The 18,144-nt window shown below is 38.2% G+C and overlaps 1 protein-coding gene across 19 annotated transcripts in view; it reads left to right on the top strand.

Annotated features, from left to right (window-relative positions):
* Nucleotides 1-18,144, top strand: part of ablim1b (actin binding LIM protein 1b) — an 82,476-nt gene that overhangs the window by 29,087 nt on the left and 35,245 nt on the right. For all 19 annotated transcript variants that reach the window (XM_016572408.1, XM_016572414.1, XM_016572412.1 and 16 more), the window contains exons 2-3: nt 6,567-6,701; nt 16,862-17,045. In XM_016572408.1, coding sequence (XP_016427894.1) covers nt 6,567-6,701; nt 16,862-17,045 — 319 coding nt within the window. The remainder of the gene's footprint in view (nt 1-6,566; nt 6,702-16,861; nt 17,046-18,144) is intronic.

Genomic DNA, 18,144 nt, shown 5'->3' with positions numbered 1-18,144 from the left:
ATGTGGGCCAGCAATGTGAGGGCCGGCGTGACATCAACTGGAGGGGAGCCAGATGCTCATCACAATACAAATATAATATCAATCCAATACAAAATGATTATGAGAAATGAATATTTCACCCTGAACATATTACTTGTGGGCAAAAGACAGCAATCGGTCCACGTCTGTGTCTAAAACAAGCTCTCTTTAGCATCCAGCCCTGACACGTGTGGATTGACCGGTCGTTTGTACTTGGCCAGAGCGCAAAAGGTTAGTAGGGGTCAAGTATTGAGTTGAGAGGTGAGCTAATTCTGAGATTAGTACAGGGGTTGTTGTAAGGTTAAACTCTGCTAAAATTAGCAGAGGTGAAACAGTCTCTCAGACAAAAAGATGTTTAGACCTTCATGGTCTGAGTTGAGGAGGAATGTATTGTATGTGTAGTTTGAAAATGGCTGCTGGAGGCAGTGGTGAGGAGTAAAACATTGACTCACTCTGTTCACACAAACACACACACTCATTCTGAGTCAGAACGCCAGTTCAACTCAAAAAACACTTTTGCCTCAGGATTGAATAACCCTCTCCAGTTACACAGCCTGCAATAATTTAGTGTTAAACTCTACTTAACACCATCATAAGCTTTTTAAATGTGTTCATGTGTATCTGTGTGTGTTAATGGACAGATATCATCCATTAAATCACCACGGGTCAGCGTTTTCATTTGTTTTTGTGCAGCGGTAGAGCTAGCTGGGTGCTATGACAGAATATACCGTGTGAGATTTTGTTATACTGTGGCAGATGTATTTGTACCAACTGTATTAATATAGAATTCAGTTTATGTTCCGTGGATCAGAATTTAGATTTAGTACCATGGTTTATATCAGTTTTACAGTTTTGAGTGTTTTTAAACTCAAGTGTTGCATATTCTGAAGTTGTCTATTGAATATACACTACCAGTCAAAAGTTTAGGGTCAGTATTGTCACGAATCCGGTCCATGAACTTCCGTCTGCTTGCCATCAGAGGTCACCCTTTCCATTACATTGACTCTCGCACTACACAAACTGTTGCATCATCCCGGACTACATATCCCATCATCCATTGTACTGATTGCACACAGCACTGATTGCACACAGCTGTATCCAATCACACATTCACTATATATCACTCAATCTGACTCCTATCAAACTGCCGAGTATTGTATGCGCTTATCGCCAGCAGTGATAGCTACTTTACAGAGCCCTCGTTAGTTTCCCAGTCCTAGCCTAGTCTTGCCCTGTCTGTTTTCTTGGTTTCTGATCTTTGCCTGTTTTCCTGGATTTATCCCTCTAGTCTCGCCCTTTTGATTCTGTTCGCCGATCGTTGACCTACGCTAGCCCTAGGATTATTCTTGTGTCTTGCCCGCCATATACCTGTTTGCCATTGTTCGACCCTGCCTGTGTTTCTGACCTCTTGTGCTTTAAATAAAAGCTTGCACATGGATCCGCAGGCCTCACGTCTTGTCAGCCCCGTAACAAGTATGATTAAAAAAATAATAATAATAATACTTTTATCCAGCAAGGACGCATTAAATTGATCAAACATTTTATATTGGTAGAAAAATGTCTACTTTTAATAAATGCTGTTCTTTAGAACTTATGTTCTTGAACTTATACTTATCATGAAACATAAAAAATACGTCATAACTGTTTTCAATATAATAATATGAAATATTTCTTGAGCGCCAAATCAGCATATTAGAATGATTTCTGAAGGATCATGTGATACTGAAGACTAGAGTAATGATGCTGAAAATTAAGCTTTGCCATCACAGCAATAAATTACATTGTAATAACATATCACACTATTAATTATTTTATTTTATTTTTTTATTGGAAATTTATTTGTGCATGCTAATTGCCTATTTTTACATTCAGATTACTTTTGTGGTCAATCTTTAAAAAACACTATTAATTTAATAATAATGGTTAAATGTAATCTTTAACAAATCTCAAAATTTATATAATTTTTCCTTTTCATGTAGCATGCCATGAGGGTGATATAAGATTTTGTTCATACCATTTACCATGTTCTTAAATTATACTGCAGATCTTATCCATGAAAAACTAGGCAATCACATTTCTGTGTATTGTTCATAAAACCATTATTTTCGTGCAACAATTTCAGAATCTTTTATAGGCAATTTACATATAAATATGTCTTGCACATGTTTCATGAATGAGGCTCATAGTGTTTGTGTTTCAGGAAGCCTCAGTGTTTAGCTGTGCTGTTCTTCTCCACCTGCCCACATTCCCTCACATCTGCGTCGAGCGTGACAGAGTAGAGATAGCATACTCTGCCTTTGGGTGAATGCAGAGATACATACTGTAGCAGTGTCCAAATCTGCCTTTTGTGTGTCTGCCTAATATAGCTACAGTGTGAGCTGTTGTATTAGTTACAGCATATGTCAGGAAACTCTCCTAGTTTAGCCCATCTGTGTGATTGAAAAACACGAAACAGTTCATTCGTAGCTTGCCGTTGTCTGTCGACATTGCAGCTTCACTCTGGGGTTCCACCGTACGAGCTCCCGGTATCATGCTGTTGCCGTCCTGGTAGAGCTGGTTGCTATAGCAACAGCTGTCTCAGGCAGAGGGGGCTAGTTTGAGACAAAATCCTGTGCTTCAGTTTCAAGGGCTGGTAGGAGCATTCTTGAGCACAAAACCCTGCCAGAATCTTATCATTACTGATTAGTGGCTCGCTCACCACCTCGTCCAGACAAAGGGGAAATTCCTGTCATCCATGACAACTTCATTAGAGAAAAAATAATTGACGCTGTCCATTTCTTTACTTTATACTGCATATAAGAGCTTCCATACTGCGATTAAAATTAGGGCAATTTTAATGTGCATTAAAAATTCAAATGTACTTTCATCATTTGCATTGTTCGAGTGTGGTGGTGTCTTTTTATGAAAGCTTATTTTCGAAGGAAAAATAGAATTGTGAGATTTAAATTCAGAATTCTGCGGGGAAAAATTAATTGCAAGATGTAAACTCAAAATTCTGCAAAAAAATTAGAATTGCGAGATGTAAACTCAGAATTCTGAAAAACATAGTGAGAATTCAGAGATATAAACTCGAAATTGCAAGAAAAAAATTCTGAATTGTGAGGGGAAAAAGTTTGAATCGTGAGGTAAAAAGTTGCAGTTGCCTTTTTTTTTAATTCCGTGGTAGAAACGGGCTTCTATAATTTATTGCGCAATGACCAACAGTGCTAGCCTTGATCAAGTGACTCTGATTGTTTTTAACGCAAGTATGCTAGTGATTTATGGGCCAGTCTAACTACACTTTTAGTTCCATCGACTTTCATTCATATGCGTGCAAATGTGGGAGACAGAAAACGCAAGCTCATGTGAATTATGCTGCCTTCAAAGTTCAAGTCTAATGAACCTTTAAATTTATGTCACATGATGATGCATGACCAACAGAAGATTGATACGTCACAGCATGAACTTTATCTGAATTAAAAGTACACAAACTTTAGGTCTGCAGGATTACAGCATTGCAGTAATGGGGAGTAGATTGCATATGTTTACATTCTGGATGCATCTTATGTGGAACTATGTTTTTTTTCCAAAAAGACATCACAGTGTGTGACTTCATATTGTCTGTAGAAATTTTACGCACTCAAATTCTAGCGTGACCATGGCTTTACATTGCGTGGCGGTGTTTCTTGTGCACACATGAACATTGCACAAGCCTTGATGTCCAATTCATGATCAGTTGACTCATATCAGTTAATTCTTGTTAATGCAAGTTTCCTCATAATTTAACGGTTTGAATCAGACTCACTCAGTGAATAGATCACAACTGATGCCCTCACTGAACTGTGAGTAATTTTTCTGTTATGTCGAATTTAAAATGAGCTGGGAGCCTTAAGGTTCACAAGGCTTAAATCGTTTGACATTTAAAAAAAAAAAGTGTACTTATTCTAAAAAAATCATTCAAATAATTTAAAAAAAATTATATGTATAAATGTAAAAAATGTAGTGTTAGCTATTGAAAACAGGTTTTCAATTAATTTAATAGGAGTTTAATTAAAGTCATGAGGCATAAGTGACAGGAAAAGAAATGCCATGCAATATATGATTAGGAGACATGCAGTATTTGAACAGGCCCCCAGAGCAGATTACATAGTGGAGACTCTTTTGGGTGGCAATATTAAGCACATGGCCTGATAAGGAGCAGCGAGTGATGGTGGGAGGGAGATTCTTTATGTTAATCTTGCACAAGCCTTTCAAGTGGCCAACGATTAGATTAGAGAGGCATGCATTAAATCTCCAGTAGAACAGGAGATATAAAGTGAAGAAGTGTCATTCTGGAGTGAGAGAGACGGAGAGTACAGGTTCCTGTGATTTCAAGAGTAGCAGTAGATGTCAAAAGGAGGAAGGATAGCGAGAGTAAGAGGAAAGATTCCTAGTCACGCTAATGAGAAGCCACTCTGAAAGGTTCAGAGCTCTTTTCGTTCGAATTAACTTTAGCTTTTGAGTGCCGCCAGGTTTAGAACAGCAGCTTTGAGTGGACACTGTCTTGGCCTGATCTTGAACAAATCTGGCATAGTAAAGCCTTAAGTGAAACACAGCACGCAAACACTGATACCGAGAGAAAATGATTGAAGTATTGTGAGCCTCAGCACACAGCTCATCCATTATTTCTGTCTGTGGAACGTCTGCTCTCCTTCAGGGCATGTAATTATCAAGATTATAAACAACTGAAGAGTGTACTTGAGTTTTAATGTCTGTTTATAGTGGTGTTTATGTTTTAAAGGAATAGTGCGCCCAATTATTTTGGGTGAATTATTCTTTATGCTGTTGTGTCCACAGGCTAACATGTCAGAAGTTAGTAAACGGCAAAGCACAAATAACTCATGACCTTCGTTATACAACTGTACCGACTCTAAATGACTCTTGTGAAGAGCAGTACAGATATGTAAACAACATGACTCATGTCAGCGAGTGTGAGTACCTCTCCGTGTGGCTGTGATAACCACTGCGTGGCAGTCAGCTTGTCCTGCTGATCACTCCAAAAAACAACCTCACCTACTAACACTCCTCTTACACCCACACACTGTGTGATAGCACCCAAAGTGCGGACATTGGCCCATTGAAACACTTTCTAGCCAGTTACAAGCATTATGTAATGAAGGCTAGTTGAGGTTCAGGTTTGTGTTTATTAGTTTTGCATCTACATGCATATTTATTACTATGGAAATAGCAACAGTGCTTAAATGCAGGAACAGTGCAGCCAATTATAAAAACAATTAAGTTTCAGTTTTATATAACCGTGCCATTTGCCTTGCCAAAAAGTAATTGGACATTACAAACCATTTAAAAACTGTTGCATTTTAACTAATGGTTAAATTATAATAGGCCTACTCTTAGTGATTCTCAAATTGTTAAAAAGAAAATCCTGTCTTCATTTACTCACCCTCAGTTTTGTCCTTCTGTGAAACACACACACAAAAAAGATATTCTGAGAAATGTCTCAGTATTTTAATTTAAAATTCATTTTATTTATTTATTTAATTATTAAAGCATTTAATTTAATTAATGTTCATTTCAATATTTACTAATGCATTAGTTAAAATCAAAAGTGGTATCTTTTAACATTATTGAATGGACCTGAGCTAAAAATGAACAGATGTCTTTTTATTAACAAAGATCAAATAGCACTGCCACAAATGTATTGCTCATTGTTAATGTTAGTTAATGGATTAACTAACATAACCTAATGGGACCTCATTGTAAAGTGTTACCATGATCTGTCTGAGACAGAATTTTGTCAACATTAGCTTTTACACATTTATTGAATGTGGTCAGAAACCATAACTGACCTGCAATTTCAATGTCATGATAAAATTACTAGTTATTCAAATTACTTATGTAGTACATCTATACAGTATAGGTTGTAGTAGATTTATTATCTTTTAGTTAGCTACAGACCAATTGTTTATATCTAGCGTAGCGTTAGTTCTGGCAGGTCAAGTTAGTCAAGCTCGCATCAGCTTACTCTCAGCTGATCCCCATCAACCTATGGGAATACGACACCTATCTAAGCATTCATATATAAGGTCCCTCAGTATTATCAGCAGTTTTCGCATTGCTCAATAGCTAATTACCCTCCTCCATCCCCAACTCCTCCTCTGTCAGTCAGGATTCAGCCTTCGGATTCTCCTTTGAATCAGACTAATTCAAAAATGTGTACATAACATTATTGAACATTAACGATATCTGCAATACATTTTTGTTGGTTCTGTTCTGTTTACCCTGGGGGGGTTATCGCTGCTCTCCCTGCTCTCATCCATGCTAGGCTGCATGGATGCACTGGGAGTTCCAGAACAGAACCATACCGCCAATCCAAACTGTATGCTAATTGTCAATCATCTTTGACGATAGTGGTCCTGACAGAAACACTTGTTAATGTCGGCTGTTAAATATATTGTTGTGGGTTTGAAGCTAATTAATGATATAATACTATCTTCCTTATCTGTGTAACAGTGTAGTCTACTTCCAAAATGGAAGTCTTTGCTAATCCATGTCTCTGTGTTCTTTGACAGTGGCCCATCCTCAGGAACCACACCATCCACCAGGAAAACTGGTTATCCAGTGCTATAAGTGTGGGGAGCCATGCAAGGGAGAGGTTCTCCGGGTGCAATCCAAGCACTTCCATATAAAATGTTTCACATGCAAAGGTAAGATCGATTTACTACACAGTGGCTGTTAGAACGTCTTAATCTATTTGTGATTGTGAAAACACCTGAAAGCTCATTTCTTAGGTCAAGAATGATGGATTAATGTAGTAGACCCAAATTCCACTTTAGCCTGTTTGTTATTGAGGAAATAGTTTAATTACATTTAGTCTTCATCCAAGTCAAAAATGTGACCAAAGGATAGATGAACAAAGCTGGCTCTGATAAAGCAGATGGCTTGTGGGGTTGAGTAGAGAGGAACCCAGAACTTCATTACCTGATGAATGAAACCAAAGTTAGTCCAAAGCTGTATCACGCCCCCTCTGCACAACCACGATAATTTAATAAAATGGGCCAGTCACTCTTTGTCCAGACTTCTGTGGTCTTCTGTGTTCATACCTGTTTTACCGACATCATTTGGCAGGAATTATGGAAAAATTGAATTTGAAATTGACTGAATTTGCTTGGTGAGTCCTTCTTGAAATGATACAGGCAGGAAGTAGATTGAGTTTGCCATCACACGTTTTTGTTTAGGTCTGTTGTGGTTGTACATTAAGTTTTGACCTTCTTTATTTAGCTGAAGAGTTTTTGGCTGTCTCTCTAAAAGCTGATTTTCATTCTTTGCGCTCCATATGGATTGACCCTCAGGTTGCATAAGAGAATATAAGGTTTATGTGGTGGCATGTTGCCAGTCCCAAAGAGCAGACAACTAATTTCCTTCTGGAAGCATCAGCGAGAGCTCACTGGCTCAATGTGCCTTTGTTTACGTGCTATCAAAGAAGAAAAACGGTCAGTTTCTGCGTTCTTGAATAATGTGCAGCACTTCAATATGTGAAACATTGAGGACCTGTTGATAGATAACGGTGTCTTCAGCCGTTTGAATGTCATTGCCATGGCAAGCATAATATCAGGTGTTTGCGTCTGGCTGTAAAATCGTTGTATGAGGGGTCTTGACAATAAATGTCAGTGCATCCATAAGCTCTCAGAAGCTGAGGTCATTCTGGGTTTTCTTTAATCTCACCTGAGCAATTCACTCCACATGTAGCTCCGCATTAGTCACTAATCGCTGACGCCGCATTAGTTACCTGAAACAAGGTTATAAATGAGAGTGCCCTGTCATCACTGAGATGACTGACTATATGAGCTTTCTTTCTTTCTTTCTTTCTTTTGTTTAGCTTTTTAGTTTTAAAGCAGTGCATAAAAAAAGCCAATTCTGGATATTGATGATACTGTCTGAACAAACAGACAAGATTTTCTCGGTCACAAAATGGCAGTGCGGACAGTAAGTACTAAACACTGCATTTTTTTAATCACTATTCAGATTTGTATGCATTTTGTGTGCGAGACTAGGAAACATCACAAGATTTACTTCATAAGCACAGAGTGAATGAAAAATGAAAAAAGAGCAAAATTACCAGAACTCGTTCACACCAGCATCTGTCACATGATTGTTCACTTGTACCAGCAGAGTTGGAGTATAAAGTTTAAAAAAGAGATTGAAAATCTGTGATTCAAATCTATTTAAGATAATATTTCATCGATAGAAAAGTTTGGCATTTTTGAAATTGAATAAATATAAAAAATACTGACATAAAATAAATAATAAATACTTTAGATTCTGCACTCTTTCTAGATCACTAATCAAATAATCAAATTAGTGAAATTGGTAATGTGACTCTGCACAGACGGTCAGATGTTTTTGTTTTCAAACTCAAGATGCTCATTGGATCATTCTGAAATCATGCTGGAGAACATGATCATCAGATTTTTCATGCAGCTCAAATGCTTCAATTCTTGTTGGTTGTTCAGTTTAACTTTTCACTCAAATTGTTATGCCCCTCAGGGGTCAAATTTTATTATTATATATTATTTATTGGTAACACTTTAGTATATGGACCAATTCTCACTATTAACTAGTTGCTTAATAGCATGCCTAACATATTGTCTGTTTATTAGTACTTATAAAGCACATATTCTGCATGAACATATTTTACATCCCTAATCATACCCAATACCTAAACTTGACAACTACCTTACTAACTATTAATAAGCAGCAAATTAGGAGTTTATTGAGGCAAAGGTCGTAGTTAATGGTTTGTTAATGGAGAGAATTGGACGAGTGTGACCTATTTATTATATTCAACTTTTTACTCAATGTTAAATGTGCACATCAATTTTGTTATGCAACATACATGTAACAGTAACATACATGGATTTTTATGCATATAATACAAAACTACACACAAACCAAATATATTCTGAAGGTTTTGTTGATTGTTCAATTCAAATTGTTATGATAAGTAATTTTCCATGGAAAATATCAGAAAAGTTTTATTAAATCAGTATGGCATCAGACATTTGGATCCCACTTTACTTTACCATGTGAGTGCCATATGAATATTGAAACCATTCAGTACCATTATAAATACTCAAAGTGTCATTGTCCAGTTGTCCTGCATGGATATTAACGTATATTAATCCCCATCTTTCCTAGATCGTCAAATCTGAGTAAGACTATTACTAGCCACGAATTTCTTTAACACAGAAGAGGGCAGCACGAGGGCTCAGGTTAAGCAGGCCGGTGACTTGAAGTCCACTTACAAGGAATCCATAATCTAATGGATCTCCCGTATTTCTAGTCAGTCAACTCCATTCCTAGAAATCAGGATTCAGGCTGTTGCATACGGTCTGATGTTACTTTCTCTGTGGATACCTGGCAGGAGTACTTCTGCTGGGGTGACCTGCCGATACCTGAACTTTGGCAAGAGAAGATGCAGTGCTCTACAGCTCGGTTGTAAGCCAATGAGCCTTGCTCTGCTCTATTAGTTTCATTTTTTCACTCTAAACAGGCTCACTTAGACCGCTAGAGTGAGCATGTGCAGTCAACATCTACAGCTCTGATCCCCACTTCTCTATGGTGATCACTTGATATTCCTGTCCATGTCTCACCCTGTCTTTCTGCACATTTTCCCTCCCTCTCCTTCTCTCGCTCTGTGTGTGAATGCTGTGTCAGTCAGCGAGCCTGTGTGTGCTATTTTGGGCATAGTCTCCGGGAGCTGTTAAAGCGCTGCAATGCTGGAAATAGCTCTGCTGATCCCCATTGGGAGGATAAGACGGCAGAGGAGGGGTCCGCACACACCTCTACAGAGACTGCCAGTCTGTCTGTCTGTGAACATGTGTGCGTGTGTGTGAGCCAGTCACTCTGCAGCTGTGGGTTTGCATTAATGAGGAGTAGCAGACGCCCCTCGGGGTCAAGGGTTGCGTGCCTGAACATGTCATTTCAGGATGTCATTCTCACAGCCAAGAAGATGATGTCTTGACCTCAAAGCAACAGATTCGTTTAACAAGTATTTGAGCATTTAATTTATAGGAGGATGTTGCTTTGATAAAGTTACTGCTGTTTTATTGTTGTATATATTATTGATCATGTATTATGATCGGTTGTTTTTCTCTGTGAGAACCAGATCATGTGACTTACACAGATACATTTTTCCTATTGAATAGGAGGAAAATGAAACACTAATTCTATGTCTGCAGTTCAAGAAATTTTCTGGGGTAAATAGAATTTAAAGTTTAATACTAAAGGAAATAGTTTTGATTCATCACCCAGTTTGTAAAAAGAATGGAAAACAATTACAATGGAAGTCTAAGACTGATTATACAAACATCACACTATTTCCAATAGTATTTTTTATAGTATTTATAATATTTACAGGATTCTTCACCAGAAAAGGACATTTCTGCCATCATTTACTCACCCTCAAGTTGTTCCGTATCTGTGTGAATTTCTTTCCTTTGCTGAACATGAGAGAAGATATTTGGAGAATGTTGGTAACCAAACAGTTTTTCCGCACTATGAAAGTCAATGGGGACCAGCAAATGTTAGGTTACCCACATTCTTCAAAATATCTTATTTTATGTTCAACAGAAGAAAGAAACTACTACAGGTTTGGAACAAATTGAGGTTGATGATGGCAGAATTTTCATTTTGGGGTGAACTATCCCTTTAAGTGAATCCACACATCTATGCAAGTTACAAAACACATTAAATAAAGCGCGCGCATCCATAATAAAACGTGCCTCACACGGCTCCGGGGGGTGAATGAAGGCCTCCTGTAGCGAATCCGTGCGTTTTTATCAGAAATATATCCATATTTCAAACGTAATAAACACTTTTCTATTACTTCTGCCATCTGTCATACGCGAAAGCAGTTCCGGCGAATGACGTAGGATGTCTGCGTTGCGTGATTAGTGACGAACGCGGAGAGAGAACAAAACAAAATGCCGGTCATGAATTAGAAGCACAAAACGAGTATTTGTAAAGAAAAATGCCGGAGGATTTCTATATAAGCCAAGAGGAGACTGGTTTTCCTTTGCTAAAGTAAGCAAACTTTGCTTCCTTAAACAAACTCATGAGACTAACATATTTCAGAGGCGCGCATGCGACGCATACGTCCTACGTCATCCGCAGGAAAGCTTCCGCATACGACAGTCAGCAGAAGTGAGAGAAAAGTGTTTATTTCATTTGAAATATGTATATTTTTCTTACAAAAACGCATGGATTCGCTACAGGAGGCCTTTATTCATGCCCCGGAGCCATATGAGGCACGTTTTATTATGGATGATCGCACTTTATTTAATGCGTTTTAGACTGTTAAACAGAAACACCCACCCACTACAATGATAGAGCTTAGAAGAGCCAGGACAATTTTTAATATAACTCCGATTGGATTCGTCTGAAAGAAGAAAGTCATATACAGTTAGGATGGCTTGAGGGTGAGTAAAACACAGGCTAATTTTCATTTTTGGGTGAACTAACCCATTAACTTGCATTTAATCTAGATTATTGCTTTAAGAGTTTTAACAGAGTATGTTTAAGCAACAGGAAGAGGAAGTTTGGTTTCTACCTGTCGAGGTCAGGTCATCCGCATTTTGAAGAGTAAGGTATATATGTAGATATCTATTTTGTGTGTATGTGTGTGTGTGGTAAGTCCTAATGAGATTCTCATTTAGAAAAATGTGGAGCCAGAGAAGTTCAGGCAGTCCTTACTAAAATAGTGGAGAGGATTTTTCTGGCACCTGTCACTGTCAGAGACACACATTACCAACCAGCCAGACTCTATGTTGCACACACATAGACTCATACACACACACACACACACACACACACACACAGACACAAACACACACACACACACACACACACACACACACTCCTTCCGTTCCTTCTCCCATTAACCAAACAGTTGTCAGTTGTAAAACAACCTCTCTACTTTATGCATCCATACACACACACACACACACACACCCTCGGTCATATTTCTCACCCAGTCTTTCTCTGTCAGTCTCCGAAGGGGACACTCATAAAAGCCGTTATAACTCATAACACAGTAAGCCATCATGAAAGCAACAAACAATTTACTGCTCTCTTTAAACCCCAGCATTAAGTCAGCAAGTTGCCTTGGATACAAAACACAAACTGTTATGCAGTGATGTGTGTCTGAAACTAGCCCTGTAATGTCAGACCAAAGGCTGTAATACTGTGGCTTCACGCATGCAGCTGGGACAGGAATCAGCGGTCATCCTAAGAATGTCCATGAACTAAAGTCTACAAAAAAGACTGCTCTGTTTGTGAATGATTGATTTAGCATAATAGATTCACTTGCAAATTATACAAAAATTTGCAAAAATAGTAAATATTAACTTAGATTAGGGAGATAACATTGCTGAAATATTTCTGTCTCATTTGAAAAATCCCAAATTGCATCTCTTTAATGTATTTTTTTCTCAGCAGTGATATTTAACAGACTTTTTCTTAAGTCTACTGCTTCTCAGATTTTCATCTCCCAAAAAATGACTCAAGTAATCTCAAAAAATAAAATCTAGCTAATTTCAAACTTTAGAATGGTGGTATATATAGCAATGCAATGCAGTGCAGCCAATTATTATAAGCATAGGAAATATGTTTAAGGATTTAAATTATACTTGCAGGCAGCATACAGTACCACCTGCATTCCTTGCTGAGGTCAGACTCAGAAATCATACATTTGTGCTATGTAGACTCAGCGGTTATTTTAACAATCACTGCATTTTATTTTGCAGCTTTGCTCAATGTACATACAGTACACACCTCAACACAAGCAGTATGAATGATGTGTCGCCATTAGTATCCACTCACTCTGTCAACGCAGAAAATCACGCCATGTCTCCAATCTGGAGAACTCACCAAAATTAGCTTAAGTTATTGTTGTTTATGACCTTCATGTAGCTCATATTCCAAACTCATATGGCTTTGTTTCTTCCATTTTATAAAATATACTGACTTTTTCTCCATGCAAGTACACATAATGGGGATTGGAGCCTTAAAAATGATGCAAATGCACCTTAAGCATATCATAAAATTAGTCAATATGATATTCATAAGCCTCCTGAATTAATACAATATCATTGTGTGAGAAACAAAATTTAAATCTGAAATTTAAATCTTTATTCTGTGATAATTAACCTGGGGTGCGTTTCCCAAAAGCATCGTTAGCTAACTATGATGGTTCGTTCCATTGAACTCTATTGGTAACGACGGAACTTGCGACCATAGTTGCTTTTGGGAAACGCACAACTGATCATTAAAATCACTTCACTGAATCAAGTTCTGGATCAGTCCTTTTTATGAACAAATCACTATTTTGTGAACCAGATCTACCGATTCACTGAGAAGATGCCCGTGATACATTGTTGCTTCTCTAATGAATGCAGTTTTTTGGCTGAACTATTCTTTTAACTCTCTCCCATATATTCAGCCTGAGAACTCCAGTAATGAGGCTGGACAGGCCTGGCGTTCGACATGGTAGTGCTTTGTCATAACGGTGTTGTTGGTAGTTTCACATGGATAATAAATGGTCCCATGCTCTGTGCCAAAGGGCCCCTCATGACAGCCAGGGTTCTTGTTTGGGAATAATTTTTTCTGCTCCATTAGCTGATCTCACAGAGTGATTAAGTGCATACAAATTAAGTATAAAATCACACCGCAGTAAAAAGATGAGAGACGACTTCACAGAGACTGTGTTTGTCTATACATCCCACTGCTGTTACAGTATATTTTAGAGTGAGATGTCTCTCCATGCAGAAGTAGAAGTCTCAAACAAAGTGGAGAGGAACCCATGCTGAAAGAGTGCCGTCCACTAAAGTGCAGGGAGAAAACAGCATGCTGGGAAACTCATTAAAATATTGATGAAGTCTGTGAAAGCTCGTTTGATGTCTGCATATACTATATGGGAAACCCGGGGCTTGCGCTTCTGCACTCTGAACAGATTGTAACTTGGCTTTGTTTCTGAAGCTCTTTGCGTCATGGTATATGAACTGAATCTGAACTGAAAAGTCACATTTGAGTTGAATCAAATGTCCCTACTCTTCTTAAATCTTTCCAGTAGTTTATATGAATCATTTTTTTCTGTTTCCATTCAGACAGAGGCAGAGTGTGAGGATGGAGAGGTTGGCTCAGTGATTGAGAGAATGGATGGATGTTTGTTCTGGGAGGAGTTAACGGGCTGTTCTGTTGAGAAGGGATCTGACAGACAGCTGAGAGCGTCATTACACTTGCGTCATTGCTCACGACACACACACACACACACACACAGTTGAACTCCCAGACACTCCAGTCCATGTAACTACTGCTACTCTTCTGTTAAAGGAATAGTTCACCCAAAAATGAAAAGTTTATAATCATTTATGTCCACCCTTATGTCGTTCCAAACCTGTATGAGTTTGTTTCTTATGTTGAACACAAAAGAAGATGAAGAATGCTGGTAATCAAACAGTCCCCATTGACTTCCATAGTATTTATTTCCCTACCATGGGAGTCAGTGGGGACCAACAACTATTTTGGTTCTTTCTTCTTTTGTGTTCAATACAATAAGAAAGAAAATTATACATGTTTCGAATGACCTGAGGGTGAGTAAATGATGATACAATTTTATTTTTTGGGTGAACTATTCCTTTAAGAATACATATGTTTTAAAAGCCTATATAGACATGTTTTAAAAGGTGAATAGGTTATATAGACAGACACGTTTTGAAAGGTATATGTAGCAGATATATGTAGATTTCACCTAACAATGCTACTTTTGAACAAAAGGTGGTGCTGTGTGCAAACGGCTCTGGTGCCCTGCAGGTTCATAGTGGCAACGACAGTTATCAAAGTTTTTTTTCAGTATAACAAAGGACCTTGAATATAGCTTAAATCAATACCAGTACAACAATAAAATGGTAATAAATGGGCTAAATGATAAGTTCTTACTTCCATTATTGTAACTTATAAAATGCAATCAATTATTTAACAATTATCTTTTTTTAATTCTTAAAATATTTTAAAATAATCAAATAATCAAAAATCATTTGAATATTTGATATACTAAAATACATTGGTGTAGAAAAATTTTTTACTCTTTAATTTTTGTTAAATTGTACAAAAATGTGTGTACATTTCAATGAATGACAAAGAAACAGCATGTAAAACATTGAATTAAATGTGAAAATTTGAACTATTTTCTTGTCAAATATATGCAAATAAACTAAAGATTACTGACAAGTTCAAAAAAATATTTTTATAGTGTAGTTTAGTTAACTGTAGATGGCCCATGGTAGTGAAGAGAATAGTAGTTGTGTTCCTGTGGTCTGTAGTTACAAGATGTGTGTGAAACAACATTAATGGGTATGACATTTTCTAAACTGGCATCCTGGCATTCTGTACCCTGTCAGTGAAGGTTACCCAAATGCCAGACACAAGTGAGGGCACTGGCTGCGAGACTCTTACACAACTCTCTCTCTCTGCTGCTAATCACTGCCGTCTCCACAGCCACCTGCTTGTCACATTCGTCTGTCTGAATGGACCTAATCTTCCAGAAACAGAAGACAGATTCAACGAAGCAAAAGATATGTTAACAGCTGTGGAAATGGGACTACAAATAACATTTTGGATTTGTGTTTAAAACATAATGTGAAAAACGTTTAAACAAAATGATGATTTAAATTTTTAGGTCAGATTATTCATTTGGCAAAGACGGGAATGAATCTCCTTATCAATTAAACTATATTTGCTCACTTTTACTAACTAGAGGTGTATACATATGTGCTGTTTTGTGTTGCCCGTAGGCCAAAGTTGGCCTGTGATGACCTTTGATTTGGCCTGTCATGCCAAATCACAAGATGAGGGAAAAACATAAGAAAACATTGCATTTAAGCATATCTTTATTTCTAAATTAATTAAATTAATTAAATAAAAAATTTAAAATATTTAAAATAAAAATAAACAAAAATACATTTTAAAAGGTTTGCATGTCATCGATCATTAACCTACATCAGGGAACGGTGAACAGGTTAATGATTTGTTAAATTATTAAATAATATCAAGTGGTACTTAAAATATATTAGCACACTTGTGGCAAACACATTAAGCTGTGGTGCTAAAACTGGAGATGGGGGTTTGAATGTGGTCTGCATCATATGCTATTACTTCCCCATATTTTCCTGTAAATGTACACTCTATTTTCATAAAATGGTGGAAAACTGCCCTCCTAATATTTTTACAGGTTGGAATGTAGGAGGATGGACAGAGAAAAACAGATAGAAAGAGAGAGGAAGTGAGAGAAAAGTAGGCTTGTTGAGAAGGGGGTATCATGTGACGCTAAACAAGCTGTTAAATATCAGTCTCGGCCTGCCAAGGAGCTTTCAGACAGATTTGGCATGTGTGACGGCAGGATTACACATAGACACGCTTGCCAAGAGGACACAGACCTAACACACCTATTCATGCAGACCTATATAAAATGTCTGAACTTGGGCTAGAGTCTTGAAAGCATCTTGAAGCCTCAGGAAATCTTCAGCGAACCAAACTCTTTCTTTGTACGCCTTTGTCCTCAGACACATTAGCCAAGATAAGCATAAGCCCCCTGACCTTATGTTTGCTGTCAGCCAAAATGTGTAAATCCCAGTGCAAAAGAGATGCACTTGTGTGACTACTGAGTTGTGTTTCAAAAGAGCCAAACTAAGTGTCATTTATTTTGAAGATGGTGTGTTTCAGATTTCACTCAAGACTGTCTTGTTCTGTAAGATCTCATTAAACTAATTATTCTAATTTCTGATTTTTCTGTTCTTGTATTCACATTTAGTGTGTGGTTGTGACCTGGCCCAAGGTGGTTTCTTCATGAAGAACGGGGAGTACCTATGCACACTGGACTACCAGAGGCTTCATGGCACTCGCTGTAATGGCTGTGGAGACTTTGTGGAAGGAGAGGTGGTCACTGCTCTTGGGAAGACTTACCATCCCACATGTTTTGTCTGCACTGTTTGCAAGTAAGAGTTTTTGAATTGACATTTATACACCATGTGAAGGCTAAATAAAAAAGCTTTCCATTGATGCATGGTTTGTTAGGATAGGACAATATTTGGCTGAGATACAACTATTTGAAAATCTTGAATCTGAGGGTGCAAAAAATCAAAATATTGAGAAAATCGCCTTTAAAGTTGTCCAAATGAAGTCCTTAACAATGCATATTACTAATAAAAAATTAAGTTGTGATATATTTACGGTAGGAAAATGTACAAAATATATTCATGGGACATGATCTTTACTTAATATCCTAATGATTTTTGGCATAAAAGAAAAATCGATAATTTTGACCCATACATTACTTTGTTGGTGTCACGTGTATGTTCCTGTTTGTCCTTATTTGGTTTGGTTTCTGTTCCCATTATTAGTAGTCACCTGTTCCTTGTTATTAGTTATCCTCGTCACCTGTCTGCCCCTCGTTATCTGCCCTATTTGAGTTCGAGCCCGTTCTGTTCTCCCTTGTCTGGAATTGTTCATGTCAACCTTTGCTACGTGTGTTTTCCTGTTCCCTTGGATATTTTTAAAGTCTGTATGTTTGAATTGGACTCTGCGTCTCCTTGTTCCTCGCTCCGTGCTCCTCACAGTACCATCCCGTGACAGAATTACAGACCTAACAAAATAGTAAGCGGCGCCCCTTCTCCCCGTTTTGTTTTCATTTGTTGAAAGTTTTTTGTTTTCCCAGTTTCTCCCCACGGCTATGGAAGTTGCCGCTCGGTTCGCCACCCTAGCTCGCCTGGATCTCCCGTTTGTGGAGTATGCGTGGGAGTTCTGCGGGCTCGCCGCTACTACACCGTTGGACGATGCCACAATTAACTCTCTGGTCCCGTCCAGCCCTCCTTCGTCTCCTGATTCCCCCGAGTTAGCCAGCCCTGCACCTCTAGAGCGCCCTCCAGTGCCTGCTCCTCCAGAGCGCCCTCCAGAGCGCCTTCCAGTGCCCGCTCCTCCAGAGTGCCCTCCAGTGCCTGCTCTTCCAGAGCACCCTCCAGTGCCCGCTCCTCCAGAGCGCCCTCAAGTGCCCGCTCCTGCAGAGTGCCCCTCAGAATTCCTAATTTTCCCCAAGAA

This window comes from Sinocyclocheilus rhinocerous, unplaced genomic scaffold, assembly GCF_001515625.1.
Source record: "Sinocyclocheilus rhinocerous isolate Xijiao unplaced genomic scaffold, SAMN03320098_v1.1 scaffold140, whole genome shotgun sequence".
NCBI lineage: Eukaryota > Metazoa > Chordata > Actinopteri > Cypriniformes > Cyprinidae > Sinocyclocheilus > Sinocyclocheilus rhinocerous.
Note: the sequence above shows the minus strand (reverse complement) of the source record. Positions and strands in the feature narration are given on the sequence as shown.